Below are 26600 nucleotides of genomic sequence, written 5' to 3'. Positions count from 1 at the left end.
TCTTGATTTGTTTAAGATAAACATGTACTTCACTTCCAAATATGAGAAAAGTCACTGAGTCAAGGGAAACTACCTGACAGCATGCCCGAATTTCGTGCCTAAATCAGACTGAGACCATGTGAAGATAGCTTTGCTGGGACCTTTGTGGTAGTTGCTGTATCCTACTATGATCAAGGAAGGCTTTTTAGTATTTGACTTAAAGTAGTGCTGTAGAGAAGTGTTGAGGCAAGGAGCAGTGGGTGGAGCTGCTCTTTAATTCTGTGTATTTAGCTATCTAATGAAGCTAGAGCTCTGTAACTCTTACGTGTGTATCCTGCATGTGACCTTTGTACATAATCCTTTTTTCCCTCTTCCCTTCCTTTCAGATCAATAGTGGGACGCAGGTTTTTTTTTATAATAGGAACTTTGTACCTGTACCGCTGTATTACTATGTATGTTACAACTTTACCTGTGCCTGGAATGCATTTTCAGTGTGCGCCAAAGGTAAGAGCTGTTACTTCCTAATTCTTGTCTTAATCTCTGCCTGAGTCATTATGGCTCATTAAAGCAAATACTAAAGTGAATTTGTCACCTTTTTGGGTAGGATCTCATCAACCTTAAACATGTCTATTCAGTTCTATGCTTTCCAGTTGGGAGAACTTGACTTAAATAGTTCATCCACTATGTTCTTTTGTTACGGAAGAAAGCTTCATTTACATCACTGTTGTAGAGTCCCTCAACTATTTTGCTTTAATAGCTTGCAGGATTACTTTGCCTGCAGGCTTTATCAAAGGGTGGGAAGAGGCAAACAAAGGGAATCTTTAACATCCTTTCAGCAAAGTCACTTTGCTGCCATTGAAACAAGAGGGTTTACTCAAACTCTGAGAAACTTGATAGCTCTTCATGATCTTTTTGTCCATGTGAATATTTCTCTGATTTTGAAAAACGAAAAAATCCCTTTCTTTATGATACTATTGGTTGGAACTAGATGATCTTTCAGGTCTCTTTCAGTCCGAGACATTATATCATTTTTTTTTCCCCTAGAATTAACCTTCACTTTAGGTGAAACTGAGTAAAAGCAAGTATTTGCCAAACAGTTGTCTGAAATAAAGACCTGATCTGAATGCTTTTTTTTTTTTTTTTTAAAAGCCTCTAAATCTGAGTAAGTTGTGACTGAGATTGTAACTCAAACAACTTCATATTTACTAAGTTTAGAGATTTTTTTTGGGGGGGGAGAACACAAAGAAAATAAAGATAAATGTGTCCTTTTTCTTCCTGTCTCCCCCAACTCAATGTAAGTTTGCATAAGAATTTTATCAACAAGTGTTTTCAGGTAATTTACACTCTATCTTAATTTTTGTTTTACTTTTTTTTTTTTTGGTGGTCTAGTTAAATGGAGATTCTCAGGCAAAGTTGCAGAGGATCCTGCGACTGATCTCTGGTGGTGGTCTGTCCATAACTGGATCTCACATCCTCTGTGGAGACTTCCTGTTTAGTGGTCACACTGTAGTGCTAACATTGATCTACCTGTTCATCAAAGAGTGTAAGTTATGGTGTATTTAATACATTCCGGTTTGTATCTGTTGCACTGGGAAAGCATGTGATAGGAGTACATGTAAAACTACCCTCTAAAAGTTACTGAACAACTCCACACAGATTGTGTGCTTAGATGCTTGAAAATACGAGTCATGACTTTGCAGAATGAAAATGGAACATAGGTATAGTAAAAGTGGTGTGGATTTTTAGGGCTTGATGTGACTAGACGGTTCACTTCTAGCTTTATATGAAGTGATTGGTTGAAGCAAGCCAGCATTTAATTATTCATTGATAGGTTACTCAAATTTTGGCTAAAACACACTGCTGACTGCTGTAGGTTTGAAGCGATTTTTGTGGCTTGAACGTACAGTCATTGCACACTGCTTCTACGTACAGAAGCAATGTTCTTCTAAGCATGTAGTATGTTTGTTACATCAAACAGTGGAAAGTGATGTGGGTTTTTTTTACTCCTCGGATGTCTTCTTCTAGAGTCTCTTCCTTGGGACTTCAAATTTAATAAGAGTTTGGTAAGCGCACAGGAGATAATAGGGTTACAGCTTCCCCTTCTGCTTTATAGTGTTATTGGGTGTGGGGAGGGTGAGGAATCTCTCTGTGCTGCCCACACAGCATCAGCTGAAGTTCTGCAGAACTGATTGCCAGCTTTGGAGTCTGATATATGGTAAGCAGTGCTTCTGTCCTTGTAACTTGTCTGCTTATAAATGAGGAGTGAGGAGTTTCCTTTTCAGTTGGCATGTTTGGAACTGGAATCTTCTTAGTGTTACATCCCAAACTACGCAAATGCTAGTGTAGCTCATGGAAATGTATGACTTTTCACTGAAACAAATAGGACTAGCTAGCATCAGTTGAATGCCTCCCTCTGTTAAAATGCTGAGGGAGAGGTGTGTCGCAATGCTGCGTTCTGCCTTCAAAAACATCTGAAAATGCCTCTTTAATATTGTAAACCTAAAACCGTCTTGCACCTGCAGATTTCATAAGCTTTTATAATAGAGGTTTAAGATAACTAATTCGTCTCCTGACTCTTAGGCCTTGGTCATCTGTGTAAAGTGAATAGTACTGAGGGAATGGCATATGCAACTCATCAAAATTACCAGTAAAGTATTAGGAAAAGGGCGTAAAACCAAAATTATGTCTTAGTTTGTGGCTGTAACTGCAGCTTAATGCTGTTCACATACTCTTCAGTGTATTTAGTACAAGGACAGATGCAGGTAACACATTATTTAGTGATAGTGTAATTCTTGCCCTTTTATCACAAAGGGCTGGAAGACTTGTATCATACAGATTCTTGTAATGAGTCTTTTGCTGCCTAATTATTAAGCACACATTTCTGTGGTGGTGTGCTCTATAACTGATTCTCTCTCGATGAGATGCTCTCTCATTCTTCTGATATGAGAAACTTCAGTATCAGATGCATTATGAGGTTTTTATTTCCAGTTTAGTGGATTTGTTTGCATTTTTAATCCTTTGTTGTTGCCTCATTTATTTCCCTCATACTCCAACTTTTTTGCCTAGAATAGTAATTTGTATTTCTAGCCTTGTGCGTATTGCTTGGGGTTGGTTTCAACTTCTTGAAATGACTTGGCTTCCGATTCTTTTTTTAACCAGTAAGTATGAATTTGTAATGTTTAGTGGAACGTGAAAGCTTACTTTCCTGGCATATGCACCAAAATTGAAGTCTTACAGCCGCTGTTCTGCACAGGCCTATATCAAACTAGCTGGGTAGGTTTGAGATCAGTAACTTGTCTGCTGGTGTGTAAAATTAAAAGCTGACCATAGTTCCACAAGGGAAAGGGTGCCAAAACCTCCCACTGCAAGTGAAATGAAGCCTGTTAGCCCGTCAGAAGTTATGAATGGTCTTTGTGACACCCAAGACATTTTTCAATGGGGAGAGAAAGCGAAGGGAACTGTGCTGCTGAAGTGGCTTAAATACATTTTGAAGAATAGCTTTGCTCCCACTTAGACTTTTTTGTTAAGATGAGTAAATTTGCACTGTTCTTCCCCATACAGTGTAGTGTTTTGCAGAGTAGAGATCTCAGTGAAGTAGCTAAAACCTAGGAGCTTAAAGTACATGTGTCTTTTTCCTGTTTCATCTGATTTTGTGCTCAGTTTACGTCAGTTCTAGACATTGGACTTGAATGAAAGCTACCTCAAGTATAGAATAAAGAACGGAAGATTCAGAGCAGCCAAGTAAAATAACTTTTTATAGGATACGTGGAAAATAAAATTGGTGTTAACTGGAAAATTTAAATTGACTACAAAACAGGTGATGGTCTGTCTGCCTCTAGTGGCAGTTGGTATTTGGTTTGCTTGGGTTCATCATAAATGTTTTATGCTTTAAAATTTAGTAGTCTTATATCATTTTTTTTAATTTCCTACTTAACCCACTGTGGATTGCTGTAGTAATATGTTTGCTTTTGTATTCCCTTTACCTCCCTGTTCTTACAGATTCACCACGTCATTTCTGGTGGTACCACTTAATCTGCTGGCTGATGAGTGCTGCTGGCATAATTTGTATACTTGTTGCTCATGAACACTACACTGTAGATGTCGTCATTGCTTACTACATCACCACACGGCTCTTCTGGTGGTACCACTCAATGGCTAATGAAAAGGTGAGTCACAAATAAGTTTAGAATCAATGTATTGCCTGCATTTGTTAATTCTGCTCACTGGCCAAAATTAGTTCTTAATTTTGAAATAAAAATTAGAAGGTCAGTATTGAAGTTTTAATTGAGTTTGTCAAGGAGCTTGACTTTACTATGGTTTAAGTAAATGTTTAATGCTTTGATAATCTCTTCTTAATCTGGGGTTTAAGTTCTAAAAAACAATTCTGATATCTTGGCATAAAAACACTTTTTTTTGAACTTCAATGTTTTGTTGCTGTTGTGGATGTGCAGAATAGCCCTTGATTATGTAAGTTTATGAATCAACGGTAGATAATTTAGGTTGCTCTAGGTAAATGGTATTTCTCACCATCTTGAAATTCTATTGGCAGTTCTGCTGTAAATGTCATTTGAAAGTATATTATTCGAAGATATTTTCATTTACTTCAGTGTTTTCAAGTAGGAACATAAAAGAGCTTGAGAACTGACATTTTATTCTCGTTTTTAACTACTAGTCATTAATGGAAACATGACATGCCTGAAAAGACTCTCCTTCAAAAAGACTTGAGTGCTTTATCTCCCTGGAGTGCTTAGAGTATCCCTTTCTGTAGGGTGCTCAGTTTGTAGTATATGTTTGTACTGTAGCCTACTTGAGTACTCATCAGTCTTTTTTCCATGCTAAATGCAATGTATTTACCTGCATTTTTGCAAGACAACATGCCTTTGCAGACATGCATGTGAATATTGCTTCTTTTGGTCTTAAATGGTTATTAGTGCTTTAAACTGATTGTCTCTTTGTGTTCTTTTTCTCCTTACCTACTTTTGTCAATACAGACTCTGAAGGTCTCTTCGCAGACGAACTTTCTTTCTCGAGCATGGTGGTACCCAATATTTTATTTCTTCGAGAAGAACGTGCAAGGCTCTGTCCCTTGCAGCTTCTCCTGGCCAATATCTTGGCCTCCTAGCTGCTTCAAATCTTCATGCAAAAAGTATTCACGGGTTCAGAAGATGGGAGAAGACAATGAAAAATCTACTTGAAGAAAAGCATCTGCTCTTTTTTTTTTTTTACCAAAACGTTAATGCTGTAACCAAAGTTCTTAAGAGGACTATGCTAACTGAAGAAGTGGACCAAACTTCTGTGCAATTGATTGGAAAGACAATTGTAGATGAATATATTGTTGTTTCCTAATGTTTTCCTATCATCATACTGTACAGACCTATTCTACTCTTCAGTGCTAGTAGAATGCACCACTGATGGGACTTTTCCTGAAAGAAAATGGAGCAGGACTTTGCTTTACTAATGAGATAGAGGTGCCAAAGACCCCATTAACACTTTTGTTACTAACTATTGCTCATCCACAGAAGCACCCAAAAATGTCATCTTCAGAGATCTGGAGTGTAAGGGCAGACATGCTAAGCTGTAAAAGCACGATATCAGTGTATTGAAGTACACAAATAATAATACAATTGTGGGAAGTGGTTTGTTGCACTATCCTTGCTAATGAAGGTAAGACCTTTTACGTGACTAGTAGAGCTGGAGGCAAGTCTTGAATATTTTCTACATGCTGTGGGCATGAATATCTTATGACCCTAAAATACTACTACCCCTACTATCTTCCATATACTCTACTATATATCAATTTTTACATTTTTATTAATATTTTATATTTAAACTGTTGTGCTACTGGATAGCTTTGCAAATTAGGAATAGCTGCTACCATCAGAGCTCAAGGAGCCTAAAACATTATTTTTTAAAAAGGACACAATTTCAAAGTCTAAGTCTCTATCTGCAGTTTGGCCTTGTCTATAGAGCTATACAGTGACTGTTGGTGTATGTATTTGCATATACACAAAAGCACACACTGTGTAGTTAAACATGTTAACCAAAACTACTCAGCTGGAGAGTGATCGTACTGTTGATAATTCAGGCAAAGTCCTGTTGATCTCACCTGCTTGAGAGACCGGGTTTGAAATGGGGCTATATTTAAAGTGAACTTTTAATTTTAGTAGCTATTTTCTGCTGAAACTATGTAGCAAGTTTGCTTGGGAGTCATAGTTCTGCATCAAACTTATTTTTTTTTTTACCTGTTGGCACATATTTCTGTGACTTAATTGGAGAAAAAAAAACCAACGAACTAAATAAAAAACAACAGTAGCATTTCTTCAATTACTACCTAAAAACATTTCATAATAAACTTCACTGGGGTATAACTCATGCAAATTCTGTGGTTTTCCCCCTGGGGTTTTAGTCAAACTAAAATGGGTGTATGAGCCAGTTGGCTGAGAATGTAGGAAACTACCATGGCGTGAACATGTAACAAAAATACAAATTGACAGCTACCTGGTTCTTGTTGCTTTTTTGTTTTGTTGGGGGAAAAAAAAGTAGGAAATTGGCATGCCATGCTTAACAACCCATTGTCTGTATTCATTTCTGCAGTTAACTCAGTTTCATTTCCAAGTCTTCAGTTAATCCTGATAGCAAAGCAAAAACTGCATTAAGAGTTGAGGTGGAAATGGTGTTATTTTAAGAATGTCTTGAACTGAGTAACAAGTGTGAACATAGTTTAAATAATGACAACTTCTTTAAAAAGAGTCCAGTTAAAGTATTAAAATGCAATACAGAGTATTCAAATACAATTTTTTTAGTTAAGGGGATCAATAAGTTGTATATGAGAATTAATGTGCATTTCAAATATTTTTGTGCGTTATTGAAGTAAAATACAATAAACAATGTTCCTTACAATATATTCTTGGCAAAACTTAGCTAAGAAAGAAATTCTGCTGTTTTGGTTTTATTTTAAATAAGCTTCTCAGAATTTTCTAACATGCCCCTGGAAGTTATGTGTGTATGGACATACCTACGCAGTCATTTGATTGCTCCTTATAGATCTTGAGCTGCTAAAAGGCTGGAATCAAAACACTTGCATAAAAGTCCTTTATTGTACTTAGTTCAATGACAGTCTGTAAATCTCTCAAGATGCTTGTTGGATCACTATAACTTCATAGAGCATAATATCTTTTTGAAACTGAACTCTAGGCTTTGATATCTCAAATATGTTCATGATCAGCCACTACTAGTAATACTATCTTCTAGAAAATCGTGAATGAATTTCACTAGTGTTAACCATGCCTTGAAAATAATACGATGCAAACGTTCCAATAAGGAGCTTAAACAGTGGCTTTCATCTGGTGGCTGAATAATAAAATGCTTTGATAACAGGTAACTAATCATCTGCATAGCCATTACTATATCTCTGAGTTTTCTGTAAAATATCTGCTGAGTAGAATTTCTTCATGCAGGGTTAGGTTTCTTTTTTTGCACAGGAAACTCCTATTGATGGAAGGAGAAAACATAATACAATGAAAAGGTTTTGCTTTTATTGGTCAATGTGAGCTTTCAGTCTGCTGCTCAATCTGATAGAAGCTTCTATGGTAATGCAGAAGGAAAGTAAGTGGCAGCCCTAGCGCAAAATACTTGGTTCCTGTTCTGGCTCAATTCCACCTTAAGTGCTCAACTTTTCTCCACTGTATCAAACACCTCACAAGGGTGTGTGTTTACTTTACAAAAAAAAAAAAAATCCTCTATGGCTTTAAATTGTTCTTGCAAACTTAACACAGATGTGCTTGAAGACTTTTGGGGCCTATATATATGGTGATGAAATGGGGTAAGTAATGCTACATGGTAGTGCTTACTGCTGTAGTAGTCTATCCAATCCAAAACACAGCTGGTATGTATCTTCGAGAACATAGTGATCGTTGCATATGAACTGTAAAGCTGAAAACAGTTTCTTTCCAAGAGGAAAGGGGATTGCAGTGGGTGAGAAGAACAGGAGGGTCTTGGGATCCATGTAATTTACTGGTCACTTGATTCTAGGCAGATTTGGGCTTCGTATGCCCTGCTGATTAGCAGTATGTTGTTTATTTTTCCTGGGGTTATGATAATCTTAGAGATGTCATGAGCTACACCTGTACTATGGCTATAAATAAAACGCTCCTTCTCTCTACTGAAGAGCATCTACATGTTGAACTTTCTAGGCACTTAAAAAAAAAAAAAAGCTACACTTGAACACCTGGCTTATCAGCATGCTTTGAATGCTGCTGGGTGCTCTGCATTGCCTAACTAAAGTTAACCAAAGTTTATTGGGAATTCAAATGCCAGACTGCATTTAACAGCTTAACCTCAGCGTTTCAAGTGTGCTGCTACGTTGTGATGCTGCAGATGCTTAGTTCCGATGGCAGAAATGAGTAACACTTGAAAGCCCTGTAAATTGAGATGTCTGCTAGGTGCTTAGCACTCCCTTGTGGATATAAACGGTACTAGATGCTAATCATTCTTCGCTGTTCTTGGAAAGATAGCTACAGTTGGGGTAGTAGCAAAAAGCTGTGCCAAACATTTACTGTCAACTGTAGCACTGGATTTTTTTTTTTGTAAAGGAGGGAGGAAAATCAAGACTCTTATGTTAAGAAAATACAGCCTTCAAATAACTGAGAAACAAAGCTCAGTAATAAAATACTTGTGAGTTCTGGAATACTTCTAAGACATGAGAGAGAATTCTGTTAATTAGATCATTGCAAATCCTCTTACCCACATCTTAAATCTCAATCTGTTCGAACTCTGACTTTCTCCCATCACTAGTATCGGGGTAGATAACTTACCCTGCCTGAGTTTGGTACTGAACCAAATCACTTGTCTCTTTTCAGCAGAGGTGAAATATGACTTATGGCTCTGGAGATCAGCTCCATTAATTTCAGGGCAAGATGGAGTCTGCCCATTTACTATTAAAGGAACTTTCCCCACATCTTTTTCTTAACTTACCAAAATTATCTTAAAGATTCATGGGGTAACTTTAGAAACCTGCTCAATCTAATGAGTGTACTGAACAAATCTTTGGAACTAGTCTTCATTTCTGGCTGACTTCAGAGCTGTAAAGCTCCATTGGCATCTTTATCCGTACAAAATGTTTTGGACTTGCCTAGGAGGCTTCTGTAGGTGCACAACACTAAAATGATTACTGTAAGACTGAACAATTCCAAGTCAAAGTGCTCTCCATACTGGGCACTCAAATTAATGGGACTTAAATTCTGTTACTGAAAAAAAAGGATCTTAAAATAAATACTTCTGTTGGCCACTATTCAAATGTGTTGCTGGTTAAGTGCACATAAAAATGTCCCAGCATGCCACCGAAGTAATTCTGCTTGTAAGTTAAGCTTCTTATGTTACTTTATGATGCTTTCCAGTGCAAGGGAGAGTGCCAAAGCACTGAAACTGAACAGAAAGCCTTTGTGTTTTAGTATTTAAAAAGAAAAAGTAAGGAAGATGAATACATCGGAGTGACCGTATTATTGCTTTTTTTACAAGAAATTGAGCTACCACTACAACCAACTTTCAAGTAAGGTAGAATTATATGCAATAGTGCTGTGAAGAATGTATGACCGGGAAGTAACAGGCACTATAAAGGGAAGTGCTTAACAGTAGAGATGCATGTCTGCTGTCAGCTGTACTGGTTCTCATCTGAAATATCCCCTATAAGAAAAACGATGAGGATAAGAGATGCTTGGAGATCTTAAAAAATAAAATAAAATATTAATTTTTGTGAGCAGTTCCTCCAAGATGTCGCTAGTAGTTCTTGAAACAAGAATGAAGTGCTGTGATACTTACCATATACTGAACCTTGTCCTAGTTGGCTCAAGTTTCTCCGGATTTAACTATTTGTTTAAACCTTATTAACCTAGAAAGTATGTAAGCTATCTCTGCCTAGCCTGAAATAATCACAAAATGCTGCAGGAGAGCAGTTGTGCTTCTGAACTCATCTTTTATTTCACTAACCAATCTTTCAGTTATAAAACACTCAATGTTTTTTAAGATGCAGTAAATTATGCTGCTTCTAGCATGGATCTGAAATAATTCTTGGTGTTGAGGATTCTTTCTCTCCTGATGAATATTATTGCTTAAAACCAGAAGACAACTCATTTTCAGTGGAAGTGTTTTAATTCCTAGGGACTTGGAACTTAGCAAATACTCGAAGCTCACTTTTTGTGGTTAGCTGCTGTGGGCTAGCACTTAAAGATGCAACCCGTTAAAGGAGGACAGGGCAAAACAGCTGTTGCTGGAAGAACATTTTAAATTCAGGTGACTCTTTGGTTGCATGCTGCAGGTGCAGGTAGTCTTAACTATACCATAGAAAAATGCTGTATTTATACTATTATGCTTTGCTGTGTTCAAATGTGGCGTTCTCAAATGATGCTCTACTGCTTGGCACTGCCTTTCCTCTAGATGAGCAGTGAGTATTTTGTCCTTCACTTGCTGTGTGGTTGTTCCTAAGGGAGTTTAGTTCTGGTAAATGTCAATGGAAAAAATGTGGCTCTATTATATCTACAGTGCCTGAGGTGTTTTTATAAAGTCTCTGTGTGAGTTTCCTCTAGCAGAAATGCTCATCCTTCAAGCCATGGCTATATAATGTTAATTTCAGGTCTTGTATTTGCCTTCTCTATAATAAGGTCTTTTAGTGTTGGTGAAACTAGGAAGACTTTACAGGGGAATCTACTTTGTGCCAACTGAGATTAATTTTCAGAAAGTATCTTTGCCAAAATATATCTGAAGATGACTTTTCTATCAAATGTGGTCAGAAAAAATTCTGAACTCAAGGCGGAAACGTCACGCAGGCACCAAGCACGCCTGTGCAGGGTGCTCTGTTCTGCATACATGATACTGGAGGTGGAACAGCCTTATCTTTTCACTGGGGAAAAAGTCTGGGTTTTACTTGCATAACAGGCTGAGCCATCTTTGCTTGTCCTTTGGGGATTCTTTCAGACCAAGGGCCCAGCACCAGAAGTAGCAGCAGTTAGAAAGCCTAGCAAAGATCTCTTCAGTCCTTTCCATGCTTTTCTCTTCTGTCAAAGGCAGCCCACTGTAAAGCCAGTTACCGGAGAGCTGTGTTTTAAGTCTGCAGTGTATTTACGTTCAGCATGTGAGCTGCACTTGAAGCGAGTGGGTCTGTTTGCATACTACTTAAAAGATTAGGGGACAGCAGGAGTGCTAAGAATGTGGTGGGGAAATTTATCTCCCTGCTTGCTTGCATCTTCCACCCAGAGAATTATAACTGTATGGACCTTATACAATACAGCTGAACTTCAGCCTCTCCTCTACTTTGGTTAACTTGTTATCAGGGCTTCTTTATTACTGTAAAAGCTGGTTTTACATTCCAATTTTTCATAGTTCGTGGCCATTCAACATGCTGCCTACGTTTAGCATAAGCTGCCTTGAGCTTCTATCTTTATTCACTTGCTTCTATTAATTACCCTCTAAGTGGTGTGGTGCAGAAGAATGATTTACATTCAAGAAACCTTTTGGCTTGATTCGTAATTTTGAAGCTATCTTTGCTGGACACATCTTTGCACTACTTTCAACCTGAAATTATCTTCAAGTACAAAACCTATCATCCTGGGGCATGCTTCTTTGTCAGAAATCAATTGCTTTGAGAAATTCTTGCTCTGTGAATGTTTAGTACGTTCATTTTGGTTTACTGACTGATCCAGGAGGGCATGTCTGAGTGTGGTAAAGATGAGTTCTGGCTGTTTCGTAAGGCACCCAGGAACCTGAAAGCAAGAGGAAATAATGATCTGTGGGCTGCAGATCTTACCATTTCCATCTGACTTTGAGGAGAACTGTGGTGAAGTCCAGAGGTTTCTGTTTAAAAACAACACAGGACATCACTTCTGACTGCAATATGGTTCTGTTGTCACCAGCCAACAGCTCTTCTTGTATTGCTTCTCCTAGGTTGAATTCCTAGCTTTGTTAATTGGAGCTACGTATCCAGCCTAGGAAAACCTATGCCAGAAGTGTCGTTGGCTGCTGAGGAACCAGAGGTGGTAATACAGGAATGCTGTGGGGTGTGCATGCTTAGATACCAATATATGGCCACTTTCAATTGTCTTTTTTTATGGCTTTGGGATCCAGTTCTACAAACACATGCAGCATAACCCTATTTTAAAATACGGTACTACTTTAGGCCTTCTGTGCCGCAGTTTCTACTGATGTCTGCAAACTGGGCATCCTTTTTATGCAAGTTATTTCAAACTAGCAAGAGTTAGCTCTCAAACTGTAAAATTTTCAGGATATTGTGACACTTTCTAGCATGTCAGCAATTCAGGTTAAGTGGGTGACAACTCAGTGTTATAGTTTGCTGTATGCCATGAGATACTAGAGTTGTGATTTGTAAGACGCTGCGATCTATGTTCACTGTATAAAAAACTGTTGCACTAGCTGTACTTTAAAAAAAATAGCAATAATGTAAGCATCTTATAGCTTATCTGAAAAGGTGCTATCTGTCATGATCACTTGCACTGTTGACCATGAATTTGGTAAAAATGTTGAAGAAATTTGTCCATTGTGGTTTATTCACTTTGCACGTAAGAGCTGAAACTTTTTATGGTCAGCCTATGTACAAAACAAATGCAATACTTTGGACTACTTACATGAACACACATCTTTTAAAATCAAAAATCTATGTCCATTTATGGTGCTAATAATCTCCTATCAAGAAAATTATCAAGAGCTGGTATTCTCTTCTCACCCATGAACATTAAGCAAAGCTGTTTTGACACCTTTTTCAATAAAGCAATTTCTCTATATTTTAAGCTTGTTCCAAATGCTTTTTATATAAATATGACCCTTTTCTATTTATTTTATATAAATAAAAATAATTGTAAATATTTTAAAGGCAGGAAGAAGTTAGGAGTGTATATGGGTATAGACTAGAGGTCTGAGACTGAATTTTCATATGTACTTAGGATGGTTAATCTTTTGAAGCTTGGTCTAAAATGTAAAAACTATTGGGTCGGGTTAAGGCATAGGCTAATAATTTAAGAAAAATGTTCTCTGGTTTCATCACTATTGTTGAAGCCTTGAAGACAGAAAAAGAATATGAAATGGACAAAACTGTACGAGAAGAACACTATTACTCTCTAGCATAGGTGCATCTCTTGCTGAAGGTTTTGAAAAATATTTGTGAAGGGAGATGACCATGTAGCCATATCTGAAGAGCAGAAATGTAGCTTGACAAAATTGTCAGGGCAATTTATAGTCAGACTTTATGAATAAAGGTGAGAAAGTCTTAAACTAAGACTGTTGAGACTATGGAAAAGTCAAGTCACTTTTTAACTATTTTAAAACTTCACGAGCAACCTTTTAAGATTAAAATTAAGAAAACTTTCTTGTGCCTTCTGTTGCAGAATATTTCTTTGTTATTGTTTTGTTGCGTATAAGGAAGGGTAATGTGCTTCCTAATCACTTTCCATCGAATCTTCAGGCAGCAGTATCTATGTTTTCTCTCTGAGAGAAATCAAACCCTTTAGCTCTTGTCAAAAGCTCCTTACTTTCCAACTCGCAGTAGTGAAAGCACTGCCTGTAATATTTAGAAACTTTACTATAGCCAACTCTGAAATAAGTGAGATTTATGTATGAGAAAGTATGGAATAATCATTCCACTTCTGGATGCTTGAACATACAGACTGGCTAAAAATTTCATCCGCAATGCGCGTGAAGGTTGCGCCATAAGGTCTTAATGAACTGCTCTCTCTTATATACTGGCATAAGTTCTCTTGAATAATTTCCTTTTGTTACTTCAGGAAACAAACAAGCTTCTCTAAGATTTATTTTAAGGGACTTCCGTGTCTTTCCGAAGAATGTTCCAGCAATTTCACTTAAAGCTGAAACAAACAATTTAGGATAAAAGCAGGGTAAGATGGGTGACCTAGTGACAGGAATCTGCACTGTCTCACCACTTCCCTCAGGGCTTGCTTTAGTAGTAGGAAATTGGGAAGAGCCAAAGAGAGAACGAAGTCATCTGCAACAGTTTTAAGCCACAGTGGAATATAACTTTCTTATCTTAACTACAGGATGCCTCGGATAAAACTAGTTATCTTTTTCATTTACTAAAACAAGTGCAATATTTAAAAAATATTAACAAATAAATGGCTGCATATATAAACACCCTGCAAAATGAAGCCTTTGTGAGCAAGTGACATGTACTTGACTAGTTAGTGCAGACTTTTAGTGTTAGCACCTGCTGTGAGTTACAGGAATATTTGCCAGTGCACCAGTCTTACTCAGAGAACTTTCCAGTATCTTCAATGCGCTTTTAACAAAGGTTTTTGCAAATAAAGTGCCTATAAAAATAAACATCCAAAGGTTGCCTACAAGCTGAAATGAAGCATATGAAAACACAGCCCAGACTTAAAGAAAATAGGTGTTAAGACAGCAACGACATAGCTGTTGACAACGTAGGCTGTTGACTGTTATATAGTCATCTACTAAGTGTTGATAGGATTCAAAGGCTAAGATAAAGTTTGGGAAAGGAATATTATATTGGTTTTGAGGGCTTACTTTAAACTTCCAGTTCTGCTTTGGCCTTAATTCTGTAGTTTGGTTATCTTTAGTTCAAATCAATTCATATTTCTTTAAGTACTTAATGATTTTTTTACTCTGGTGGGGTTGTTTCCTTGTTTCAGAGAGATTTTTGCCTGTTAAAAGCAGAATCAGCAAATGCTTTGATTACTCAATCAAGGGCAAAACAGTTTGAGGAATAGATTTTTTCTTTAAGCATATAAGCACATGGGAGTTTATTTTTTTTTTTTTATCCCACTCATAGTGGGGCTGGGGAGGATTGATTTCCAAGGAAAGCATTATAGTGCTAAAGCTTGTACATGTAGTTTGTAGGGGTATAATAGGTTATTAAGAAAGTAATCAGTTATATTTTGCTGTTAATTTTGTTTTAAAATGAGGCAATTTGGTTCTAATCTTATTTGGAACAACATTGACTTTATTGTTCCAACAATTGTTATTTTTAAGTTTACTACATCCATTTAATATTTCAGAGTAAAGTTTACATTTGATTAGTAAAGTCCCTTGAAATTACAAATATGCTTTATCAAAACTCATATAAAATGTAACCTCTGAGCAAGCTAGAAGTAGCCGTGTGCTACTGAAACCAATCTTTCAATTGCATATGGGGTGAAGGAGAATTTCTTTAGTAACTTCTTGAATGAGAAGGCTGAGAAGGAAGTGAGACTAGATTACTTTTATGTGAAGAAAACTAATGTAAACAAATGTTTTTTCAAGTATGCTGAATAGCTTAGCTTATTTTCAGACTGCAGAACATAAAGCTTTTCTTGAGACTGATTCAAATTTCCTTAATTCAGCTAAATTTTCATGTTACCTCATGTTGTATCTTTCTAATAGATGACCTTTTCTTTTTGTGAATGTTGTAACTAACCACTGAATTTCTGCCAAGTACAGATGAAAAAAGTCTGCATTCTGTTCTGCTTTATGCTAATTTAAATGTGATCTTAGTTTCCACTTTGTTTCCTCAGTGGCTAGTAAAACATATGCTTGCTGTTGATATTAAAGAGATTACATCCACTTGCCTTAATTGCTGGGAGAAAACCTGACCTTGACCCTTTGAAGCTTTACGTATGTCCAAAACTCCTGTAACTTCTGTATTATTGCAATAAAACCTTTTTAATATAGTCCAGCTGTTGGCCAAGAGCTGCTTGTCATCTTTTCTCAAATGTTCAACTATTTAAAAAAAAAAAAAAATCGAGGGCAAGCACTGCTTTTTTGTTGGTGGTGCTAGTCACTTTTAAAGGTGGTGTACTTGTATTTTGCCCTGTTTTCCTCCTTGTCGTAAAGGAGAATGAAGACCACTTACTAAAATCACTGATGCTCCTGCAGATGGTTTTGGAGAGCATGCATTAGCACCTTTCAACACCCACCTCCCTTTGTAGGTATTAAATATTAGTTTGGAGAAGAAATGGGATTGAGGTGTAACTTCAGGGGGACAAGGGCACTGTCCCCTTTCCCTTCCCCAAAACCCAGGTTCTTCTTGTGGGGAAGGCTGAGAACTAAAGGCACCTTCCCTCTAGTAGGACTGTGTAGGACCACGGAGCCTTTCTGTATGGGTCTGCGTCCATCAGGAGCAGTTATTTGGAGCGGTGCTCCTTGTAGTCCTTGGCTATACAAATACAGGAAAAATGTGGTGTATTACACAGGACCTACAACCTTTAGTATCTGGTGAGGGAAAGAAGGATGATGTACACTTCCACATTTTCTGCTAAATCCCAATACAAAATAGATTTAAAAAAAATGCCACTTTGGATAAATGGTGTTTGTTTGGACGTGAGTAACAGCAACTCCCTTCTCACAGCTGTGGAGAGTCACTGCCTGTTTGTGACAGACCTGCTGCCATTTATTCAAACCTGACTTAAATTATAACAGCGGTGGAGGAGGAAAACAAGAGGGGAGCTACTCCATTGCAATAGCTGCCCTGAACCTCCTGGGGGAGATTTTGGTTTTATTCTCCTGAACGCTTTTGCAGCCACCCCCCTCAGCGCAGCGCGCCGCACCCCCCTTTGACTTGTGAAGCGGGCCAGCTGCTGTGCTCCCCATCCAACCTCGGGGGCGCCTTTACACACCCTTTTCCCCCAAAATCCCCACCTCAGCCGCCAAACCCTAACCCCTCGGCCCCATTCCCGTCCTTTGGGGGCTTTGCTGTCAGCGCACGGCGGCGCAGCCCGGCCCCGGGGCGGGCGCTGTGAGGGCGCCGGGGGCGGCCGCGCCGCCTCAGGCCTCGCCTCCGCCATCTTAGGGGGGAGCCGAGCGCGGGCGCCTCTCGAAGGGAGGGATGGCGGCGGGGCCGTGGCTGCTGCGGGTGCCCAGCGCCACCGAGTTGCTGCTGGCGGCCGTGTGCTGGCTGGGCTGCTGCTGGCTGCTGCGGAGGAGGCGAAGGGGGGAGCCGCAGGGGCTGCCGCCGGGCCCCGCGCCCTGGCCGCTGGTGGGCAACTTCGCCTTCGCCCTGCTGCCGCCGCCCCTGCTGCGGAGGTGGGGGGTGGAGGTGTGGGGCCGCGGCCGGGGCTCCCCCGTCTTCTCCCCGCACGTCTTCCTCACCGGGCTCACCAAGATGTACGGCGGCATCTTCCGCCTCTTCGTGGGCAGCCGCCCCTTCATCGTCCTCAACACCTTCGGGGCGGTGCGGGAGGCGCTGGTGCAGCAGGCGGAGGTGTTCAGCGACCGCCCCTCCGTCCCCATCGTCCTGATGATCACCAGAAAGAAGGGTAAGGGGCCGGGGGAGGCCCTGATTTGGGGAAATTAAAGCAGAAATAAGGCTCCCGAGCGACATCGGGGGCATCCAACGGATGGGGCTGCCTTTAATTGCAGCGCCCACCGCTTAATGAGCGCGCTGACATTTAGCGTGGATCAATTAAGATCAGAGGGACCTAGGCTGTATTGATTAAAAAGCAACCAGCTAGCATAGCTGCGGTTTTTAAAATTAATTTTAAAAAGGGATAGACTATTTATATTTAGCAATATAACATCTTACTGCTGTGCAATTCTTACAGGGCATGAATATTGCCAGGTCCCATAAATTCAGCAAGGACCGAGGGAGGAAAGGGGACGAGCAGCTAGAGACTGGAGCAATTTGAGCTGTGCTGCTGCTGTAAGCAAACAAAACCACCCCAGCCCCAATCCCTGGAAAGCCAGGTTGGTTATTGACACGGCAAATTCAGCCCCAAATAAACCTGTTCCCGCACAGCCCTTCCACGTGTCTGATGACAGCAGTGCTGCCTGGAAACTTTACAGGAAAAAGGGGATTTGAAAAGTTTTTGGTTCTGTTTTTAAAGTGCCAGATAATGGGCATTTGAGTAGGTTTTCTGTTTGTACAGAGAGGGGGAAATGCAGCTGATTCTCAGCCTGTACCAACTCATCCCAATGTCCTGCTTTAGGACTTTTGGAACTGGGTCATGTGTTTATATTTTTTAGTCCATTGTTAATACTAGGAATAATGTAATCAGACAGCATGGCTTTAAAGATTTCCAGCTCTGTGTTATATTGAGCTATTATACCTCTGGGACTGCACACCCTTCAGGGTACAGCTGTCTCGCGTTTCTGCAAATTTCTGTGTTTCTATCTACAGATTTCCTATTTGTTTATTCTCCTTTTTGTCTTAGGGGTTATGAACGTGAAGCCTTAACAGAAACATAGGTGACATTAAGTGTTGAAAAATGGTGCGTCTTCCTGCTGCCAATTTCTTGTGGCCATTTCTCTTCCATTTAAGCTTAGCAGTAAGATTTGTAGTTGACAGAAGAATTGATGTTGCTTTTATAAAGTAACGTTTTATTTCTGGAAGAAAAAAAAAAAAAGCCAAACTGATGATGTCACTACATTAGGAGAACAACAGCAAAACTCTCCCTTGTTTTGGTGACTTCAAACATTATCGGGTTGACCAAGGAGTCCATCAGAAGTAGCTGGCAGTGCATTTTGGTTTTGCGGTGGTACCTCTGGTGTGGTCTGTTAGGTTAACAGGAGATGTTTCTGTTTGTAAGTGAGCAATATTTACACGAAGGGAAGGAGTTGAATAGTGTTTCGTAATGATATAATTACACAGAACGCATGCCTAGAGGCAGCAGAATTGTGGAGATGCAAGTCAGGTTGGCTCTGAATCTGGTTTCACCTTCCCTGGGTATTTGCAGCACGTGTATCCCTTACTTATATAGATTATAGCTAAAGAAAAAGCATTGGTTATGATGAATATGTGGTGCTTCCAGCCAGCTGGGCAGCTGAGCTCTGCCACAACAGCTCTCTGCCCAGCAGTCCTTCCCAAACCGAGCCTGCGGGGGCTGCCCACAGGCAGCAGCTCTTCAAGCACTGCTCCCACACGGCTCCGTCCCACGGGGTCCATCCATGCCCCAGGAGCAAACTGCTCCAGCACGGGTCCCCCACGGGTGGGCGGCAGCTCCCCCCAGCCCTCCTGCTCCACCGGGGGCTCCTCCATGGGCTGCAGAGTGGAGATCTGCTCCGTGTGGGACCCATGGGCCTCCCAGGGCTGCTGTGAAGAAGTTTTGGGAGAGCTGTGGGCCTCCTCTAGCTCCTAGCCCAACACTTGGGACAGAGTTGCCCTGTAACTTTTTCTTCTCTTCTGGCTTAGGGGTTGCTGGCCTGGGTAACTGTTTCCCCTTGCAAGCAGAGCGGAGTGGTTTCAGACTGTTTCTTTCTCCTCCAGGTGTTATTTTTGCACCTTACGGCCCTGTCTGGAAGCAACAAAGGAAATTCTCTCTGTCAACGCTGCGGCATTTTGGAGTGGGAAGGCACAGTTTAGAGCCCAAGATCATAGAGGAGCTGAAGTTCATAAAGGAGGAGATGCTGAAGCACGGGAAGGATGCCTTTAGTCCTTTCCCGATTATTCGCAACGCGGTGTCCAACGTTATCTGCTCCATGGCCTTCGGCAGGCGTTTCAACTACGAGGATGTCGAGTTCAAGACGATGCTGAAGAACATGGCCCGCGCGCTAGAGCTAAGTGTGAACAGCTACATGATCCTGGTCAACATCTGCCCGTGGCTGTACTACCTCCCCTTCGGGCCTTTCAGGGAACTGAGGAAAACAGAGTTAGACATGACTGCTTTTCTAAAAAAAATAATTGCACAGCACAGGGATACGCTGGATGCAGCAAATCCCAGGGACTTCATTGATATGTACTTCCTCCACGCGGAAGAGCAGAAGAACAACAAGGAGAGCAGTTTTAATGAAGACTATCTCTTTTTTATCATTGGTGACCTGTTCATCGCAGGCACAGACACAACTTCCAACACGATCTTGTGGTGCCTGCTCTACATGTCCATCTATCCAGATGTGCAAGGTAAGACTAAGTTCATTCTAGGGGTTTTATTCCAGACTAAAAAACTCCAGATGGATTTTCAGAAGCAGAAGCAAACAGCTGCACTATAGAAGTCATTAGGAGTGCTGCTACTACACATGCACGTGCAACAAATGTAAACCAGGAATACTTTCATCAAGTACCTGAGATTTTGAGGTTTTCAGGTACTTCAGCTGCTTTACAAGTTAGCAAATTGATAGTGTTTACAGCCCCTATCTGTCTGGAATAATCTGTTTAAATAGGTCAAGATCATAGTTTGTTGTACAAATAATCTGTGTCAACACAGGTTGTTGAGCAAAGGTTGCAAAGTAGGGTATCACTTCAGCAAAGGTTCACAAAGGACAGATTTGAAACAGTATCGCATGGGCTCATTCTTCTGTTTTTTTAATGATCCTGGGTTATCACTGGGTTATATGACTTGATAGGCAGGTACAAGAATGAGATATGTTCTAAATTACACAAGTGATATCTGGAAGGGTTTTGTGTTGTGTTTTTTTTTTTTTAATCCCTGTCAATATATTTGTCTTGTTTCCTACAGAAGATACAATAAATGCATAACTTCCAGCAGTAGCAAATGGTGCAGACAGATACTTTCTGGAAAGGCAGACGAAGGGCTGTTTGGGGTGGGGGAAATCAGGGAGTATGTATTTGTCTGCTGAAGGCAGTTTTCATTTTTACATGGGAAAGAAGCGTAGTGGAGCAGGTACCCAAGGGCCACAGCATTAACAGACCTCCTACCGTTCAGGTAGTTTTTGTTGTGTGTTCTTCATAGGAGAACTTGTTTTCCTAGCAAACCCAATAGGTGGCAGCAAATGTTCGTTGAACACAGCCCATATGACATTTTGGGGTGCTTCTCTGCCTCTGAAACCAGGAAACTTTTTGCACTGGGCTTTTATTTAATCTGGAGTCAGCACTAGGGAGAGAGAAGAGCAAAACTTTGAACTCTCAGAAGCCTGGATTCCACATCTTGGAAAAGGGAAGCTGGACCACCACAAAATATTCAGGATATCAAGGGTGGAACCTGAAAACTGACTTCTTATTTTGGATGAAAGGCTGATTGTGGTGTCTTCTCTTTCAAGGTTATCTTTTGCTGTGTAGCCACATTCCAAGTGCCCTGGAATAAAAGCAGCAGAATCCAGTCCAAGGGCGAGGGAAATCTTGCATCTTGGAAACTTGTTTAATAGAACTTTTGTGCTGAGCCTTCAGAGAGAAGAAAGGGAAAAACGAATACTTTTGACCCTTTTTGCTTTATAGGACTGAGTGTGGAGATCAGCTCATTAATTTATGTTTTCCCTTTGCAGAAGGGCTGTATGGGGGAAGGAACATCCTTCCTGGGGATCTGGGAAGTAGCTGAGTTTGGGTCCTGTGAGCAGAAAGCAGGAAACAGCAAGAGCGAGTTGCGTGTCTGTAGTGCATGCAGTAACAGCGCCAGAATGCCTGCTCCAGAGCAGAGTTCCCAAAGCAGCTACCTTGACATCTTTCCCATCTCTTCACCACCTTTTCCAGTTTAGAGAACTGACTTTTTTATTTCAGGGACCAGAGACCAGCTGGAGCATGCAGTGCATGCAGTCTGGCTTTGTTCTTTTTTAATTCTGGTCAGAAACTTGATGCTTTCACCATTCAAGTTACCATATAGTTAAATGGCAAACTGAGGTTGGATCTGGAGCAGAACTTTTCCTATACTTAAGCAATGCAGCGGTGCTGTCAGTGTCTGTCCTGCCAGTGGCTTTCCTCTGGACAGTTGTCAAGATTGTGCCTGGTTGTTTTTTTCTTAAATGAGGCTGTTCTGTAGGCTTCTGCTGGCATAGCTATTCCTGCTAGGAAATCATGTCTCGCAGTCGTTTTTGACAAATCTGTGTAAACAATGAAGCATAGACAAGTGAAATTGAGGTCATGCCTTCTCACATATTGTGCATCTCTTTCATTTTTCTCACTCCCTTTGAATAGAGAAGGTTCATGCAGAAATCGAAGCAGTTCTGGGACGTGACAAGGTTCCCTCTCTCACCCACAAGGCTCAAATGCCCTTCACAGAGGCAACCATTTTGGAAGTGCAGAGGATGACGGCAGTGGTTCCCCTTTCCATTCCTCGAATGGCTTCAGAAACCACTGGTAAGCATTTGCAGAGACTTGTTCATACAGTGTTTCCTTGGTGGGTGAAAATCTGATGGGACATCTGGTGAGAATTTACAAAGGCCTCATTTATGCACTGGGACATGTAACTTCAGCATGGGAAATGCCATTCAGAGAGTGGGTGGGCTCAAGATATCCACCTAGGTAAGCAGCACGCCTGACCTAACATCCAGAAGTTTTCTAATGTAGTCTCTTTCCCAGAGGTCAGTTTGTGTTAACTCATGTGCGTAGTGGTAGTTAAAAGCTGAGAGCCCACCTTTGCATCGAACAGCAGAGCTGGTTTTGGCTATCAGACACAAAACTCTGAAAATACTAATTTCAAGTAGCTGCTTTGCTTTGCTGAAAGGCATGTGCCACAGAGAATACTACAATAAATATTCTTTTCAAAGTCTCTTTGTTGGCTGTGTTTCTGTAAACATAGCTGAGAACTGGTTGAAGTCAGCGGGAGGTAGCAGCACTTGGCTTTCAGCTCCAGCACCGAATTGATTTGCTTTTCTAATGTTTTTGCTTGCAGGACGGTGAGGTGCAGCAGGCTGCAATGAGGCTAGTCACTTCAAAACCCTTTTGTGCTTACAGTTCAAAACCCACCCCTCTTCCTTATCTCCGCCTTCGCTGTGCTGGGGCTCTGTGGCAGCACAGGATCGGGAGGAAACTGGGTCACAACGCCTCCATGCAGCAGTGTGCCTTTCTGACTGCTGCTGCAGCTGTCCTGCTGGCACGCTGAGGGAGGCCTCGGAGAAGAGTAAAACGTGGCTGAGGCTTCTCCGCTGCCTTTTCCCTGCAGGGAGCTGTTGCCCTGGCTTGGTGTCTCTCTAGCTGCTCTGGCCTGCGTGATGCTGACCCGGCGAGGCTAGCAGCAGTCACCTTTGCCTCAAGCTCCTGCTACGTTTGCAACCCACAGCTGGGGTTCTGTCTAATTGTCGTGGTGGTTTCCAGGCTTCATTTTTTAATAAGTCGTCTGTGTTTGCTCCTGGCAGTTTGTCAGATCCTCTGTCTTTGTGCTTTTGTTCCAAGTGCTGCAGGGATACACTATTCCTAAGGGCAGCGTGATCGTGCCCAACTTGTGGGCAGTGCACAGAGATCCTAACATTTGGGAGAACCCGGATGACTTTCAGCCAACAAGATTTCTGGATGAAAATGGCCAGCTAATTAAGAAAGAGGCTTTCATTCCTTTTGGAATGGGTAAGATATCCACACGCACTCATGAGCTGCTTGGGGGTGGTGGCGTTTTTCAAGCAGAGGGCCTCAGAGGCACGAGATTGACAAGGACTCACGGGACTTTCTGCAGAGCTTGTTTTATTATTTCATTTGGTGGCTTGCAAAATGGGTCGGGTTCCTCAGAGCTCCAGTTGCCAGGCAGAAATGGGAAGTGATGAATCTTACTTTGACACCACTTTTCCTACAGATGTAAATACTGTTTATACCAGGCAGTAAACCTGAGCAAAATTCAGGTTCAAATACTGGAGACCAAAGCTTTGGAAGTCTGTAATTTACTCATGGCTTGAGCAATTCTGTGTTTGGGATATGCTAGACTAGGAGTTGCATGTGTGTTAACAGCTGGATCAGCAGCATCACACAGTAACACATCTCTTTCTAACTGTTCTTCAGGTAAACGTGTGTGCATGGGAGAGCAGTTGGCGAAAATGGAGCTGTTCTTAATTTTTGCGAGTCTAATGCAAAGTTTTACCTTTGTGTACCCTGAAAATGCTACAAAACCATCTATGGAGGGAAGGTTTGGTCTAACGTTAGCTCCGTGTCCGTTCAAAATAATAGCTTTGAAGAGATGATACAGCGTCACAAACGATGAAACAAAGAAATACTGCACTTTTTAATTCCAGCTTTATTTTCTTTCCAGCTTATTTTGATAATTTCTTACCAGAAAAACGGTGACTGTGTAGGCTTTCATTTCATATCAGTGAGAAAGATCCATTTACAGTTCTGGATAGAAAACATTCTTTTGGTTAGCTGTTGCATTCCACAGAGGAACTGACTGTATAGTTTGTAATTTGATATTAAAACTTGCTGGGCTTGAGCCCTCTGTCTGTTAAGCTAATGCTGTCCATTTGTCAGATGTTAATTATGGAAGAATGGTCCAAAACATCTGTTGCTACTTTAATGAATAATGATTATTATTTTGGTAAAAGCAGAATGTGAACATTTAACCCACCCAACATGTGAAGGACATTGTCTAATATCAGAAGAATTAACAATTAGCAGGGTATTAGCCTTTTCTGTATAAAGAAACATTCTAGCAGAGCCTAAATAACAACAAATATTTGTTTCAAAGGACTAAATGACACTTGCTTTAACCTTGGAGCATTCTTTCTTGTGAGAAAGTCATAGGTGTAGACTGGATCAAATCAGTCCCAATTCTTGGATCCAAACTTCCTTGACTATCAGGGCTCACTGTAAACACGATATGCATGTACCGACTCAAAAAAATAATAATAATGCACATGCCAGGCTCACTTGGAGGTCAGACAAATCTGGACATGCCACGTTCTTAACCTGGGGGTGTGAAAGGAGTGCACAGCCTCTGGGCACAGATGTTTTATTCCTAAACATCAGAGCTGATTTCCCTAACACAAAGCAGAAGCCTGTTTTCTCTGGTGCCAAACAGATACTCAAGACTACATCTGTGCTTCACATTTGCTGTTTTCCCTGTGTCAGAAGTGATGGTTTGTTCTCTGGCAGCAGCCTGGGTGAGACCAACAGTCTGCTCACCAGGGAGACCTCTGCGTGGATAATCCTGAACCTGGGGCTTGCACTCAGGATTTTCCTGTACAGGCAGTGAGGATAGTACTGCCACAACCTTTTTGGCTTTGAGAACTGGAGTCTTGCGTCAAATGCGCATCAAAATGACACTATGGACATAGGTCTTAGACATATAAAATGAGGAATCTGACAAACTTGAGGTCTGACTATAGAGGATGTTTCTTTGGTATCTCCCAAATGCCGTAAAAAGATCTGCCGTATGTATAAAAGTAATATGACAGGACCTTACTCTTTTCTCATGCAGAATTTTGGTGCTGTTGACCTTTGTCAGAACGAGCGTCAGGGAAACCTGTTAGGTATTTCAGAACGGGGCACTCAGTAAAGCCATTTAAATAAAAATGTCTCTCAAATGTCTAAAGTAGTCTTTGAGAGATGTGTAACAATTAACCTTTACATAATTTTCTTAACAATCCTTAAATCTCTTTATATACCTTTTGAGCTATCAGAGTTTCGTATTAGATAAAATAAATACGTATGTATTCTTATAAGGAATTTTTGTCCTTATTGGAAATACAGAAAATACTAGCAGTGCTCCTGATGTCAAGTTTGCAAGACTGGAATGTGAAATAGACTGTAAAGTGAAATTGGGAATTCTGTAGCATGAAACCTAAACTGCAAAAGAAAATTCAGTCCGTAAGCTTTAAATTAGCTCTGTTTCTGTCACTTTTTAACTCAAAGTTTTAAAGCCAACTTGTGCCTAGCAAAGACTGTAAGATACTTTGGGTTTCAATTAAGCTTTTCCTTAGCTGTTACAAGTAACACAATGGCTTAGTTTCTGAATAATGAATTTGGTTGGTCTGGTACCCCTCTGTTTTTTGTGAGAACTTCCAGTTCTTACAGAATCCAAGTTTTTACTGTATAGGTTAGCCCGTGCTGGTGGATGTTTGTTTGTTTGTTTTTTGGTATGAACTTTTTGAAAACCAGATTGCACAATAAGAAGTTGAGTTTGCTACCATTGCTAATTAACTTGCACTAAAAGCTGACTTCGTTGGAGTGATAAACATTTATTTCTTTAGCTTTATATTTTCCAATGAATAATATACAGTTGGGATTTTTGACTGGAAATCCTTAAATGCTTAATTTGAAAGCTAAAGTGAAATGCTGATAATATTTATCTTTCTGTTGAAATGCCTCTATAAACACATAATGATGTTAGTGTGCAACTAATGACTTATAAAATATCTGTCCTTTTAATCATGAGGACGTATTTGAAAAGCACTTTAGTATTTTATTGTTATTTTTTTAAAGATTCCAAAGAAGAGATGATTCACATAATCTCCTAGTATGGGGAATTGTATATATTTGTGCGTGTCTTGCCTGCTAGATTTAGTTTAAAATGTCAGCTTTGAAAATTACCCTCCTACAAAAAGCACTTTAAAGGTGTAATTTCTGGTGATACCTATAATCAAACACTGTGTATTGTGACAAGCTCAAAATAGCGATGTGGCGGTGCAGCCGTGTCAGTGTCTGCCTGAATCCAAGATGCTGTTGGAAGTGATGATACAGACCTGCCTTTCATCGCTTCCAGATGCACTGAAATTGGTGTAGGATGCCACAAAAGTAACTAAACAATAGCAATGCAATGTTTGTGTTTTCAAAACCCTGTTGCCATCTTTGGTAAACTGTAAATAAAGTGGCAGCAGATGTGGTTTGTATTGTAAATTTATCTTTCCCTTCCTTTTTTTTTTATTGGAGGAGGAAGCATCTCAAATGCCTTATTGAAAAATGTACATTTATATAAATGGATGGCTATTTCTGAATGATGAAAATGTCTTTATTTCTAAAAATTACTTCAGAATTTGCTTCAATGTAATTTTATTTTTAATAAAGTCATTCCTAAGTAAGTGCTTGA

At 40.3% G+C, this 26600-nt stretch overlaps 2 protein-coding genes across 8 annotated transcripts in view; both read left to right on the top strand.

Annotated features, from left to right (window-relative positions):
* The window catches only part of SGMS2 (sphingomyelin synthase 2), a 41988-nt gene extending 26321 nt beyond the window's left edge, over positions 1 to 15667 (top strand). For all 7 annotated transcript variants that reach the window (XM_005019827.6, XM_072036931.1, XM_005019824.5 and 4 more), the window contains exons 3-6: positions 366 to 483; positions 1369 to 1522; positions 3979 to 4145; positions 4971 to 15667. In XM_005019827.6, coding sequence (XP_005019884.1) covers positions 366 to 483; positions 1369 to 1522; positions 3979 to 4145; positions 4971 to 5174 — 643 coding nt within the window. In that variant the 3' untranslated portion in view covers positions 5175 to 15667. The remainder of the gene's footprint in view (positions 1 to 365; positions 484 to 1368; positions 1523 to 3978; positions 4146 to 4970) is intronic.
* Positions 15668 to 16693: 1026 nt separating this feature from the next.
* Positions 16694 to 26600, top strand: CYP2U1 (cytochrome P450 family 2 subfamily U member 1). The gene is made up of 5 exons (XM_013099877.4): positions 16694 to 17246; positions 19193 to 19825; positions 21791 to 21952; positions 22988 to 23155; positions 23582 to 26600. The coding sequence occupies exons 1-5, from the start codon at positions 16817 to 16819 to the stop codon at positions 23758 to 23760; spliced, it is 1572 nt and encodes a 523-aa protein (XP_012955331.3). The 5' UTR covers positions 16694 to 16816; the 3' UTR covers positions 23761 to 26600.

This window comes from Anas platyrhynchos, chromosome 4 (genome assembly GCF_047663525.1).
Source record: "Anas platyrhynchos isolate ZD024472 breed Pekin duck chromosome 4, IASCAAS_PekinDuck_T2T, whole genome shotgun sequence".
NCBI lineage: Eukaryota > Metazoa > Chordata > Aves > Anseriformes > Anatidae > Anas > Anas platyrhynchos.
Note: the sequence above shows the minus strand (reverse complement) of the source record. Positions and strands in the feature narration are given on the sequence as shown.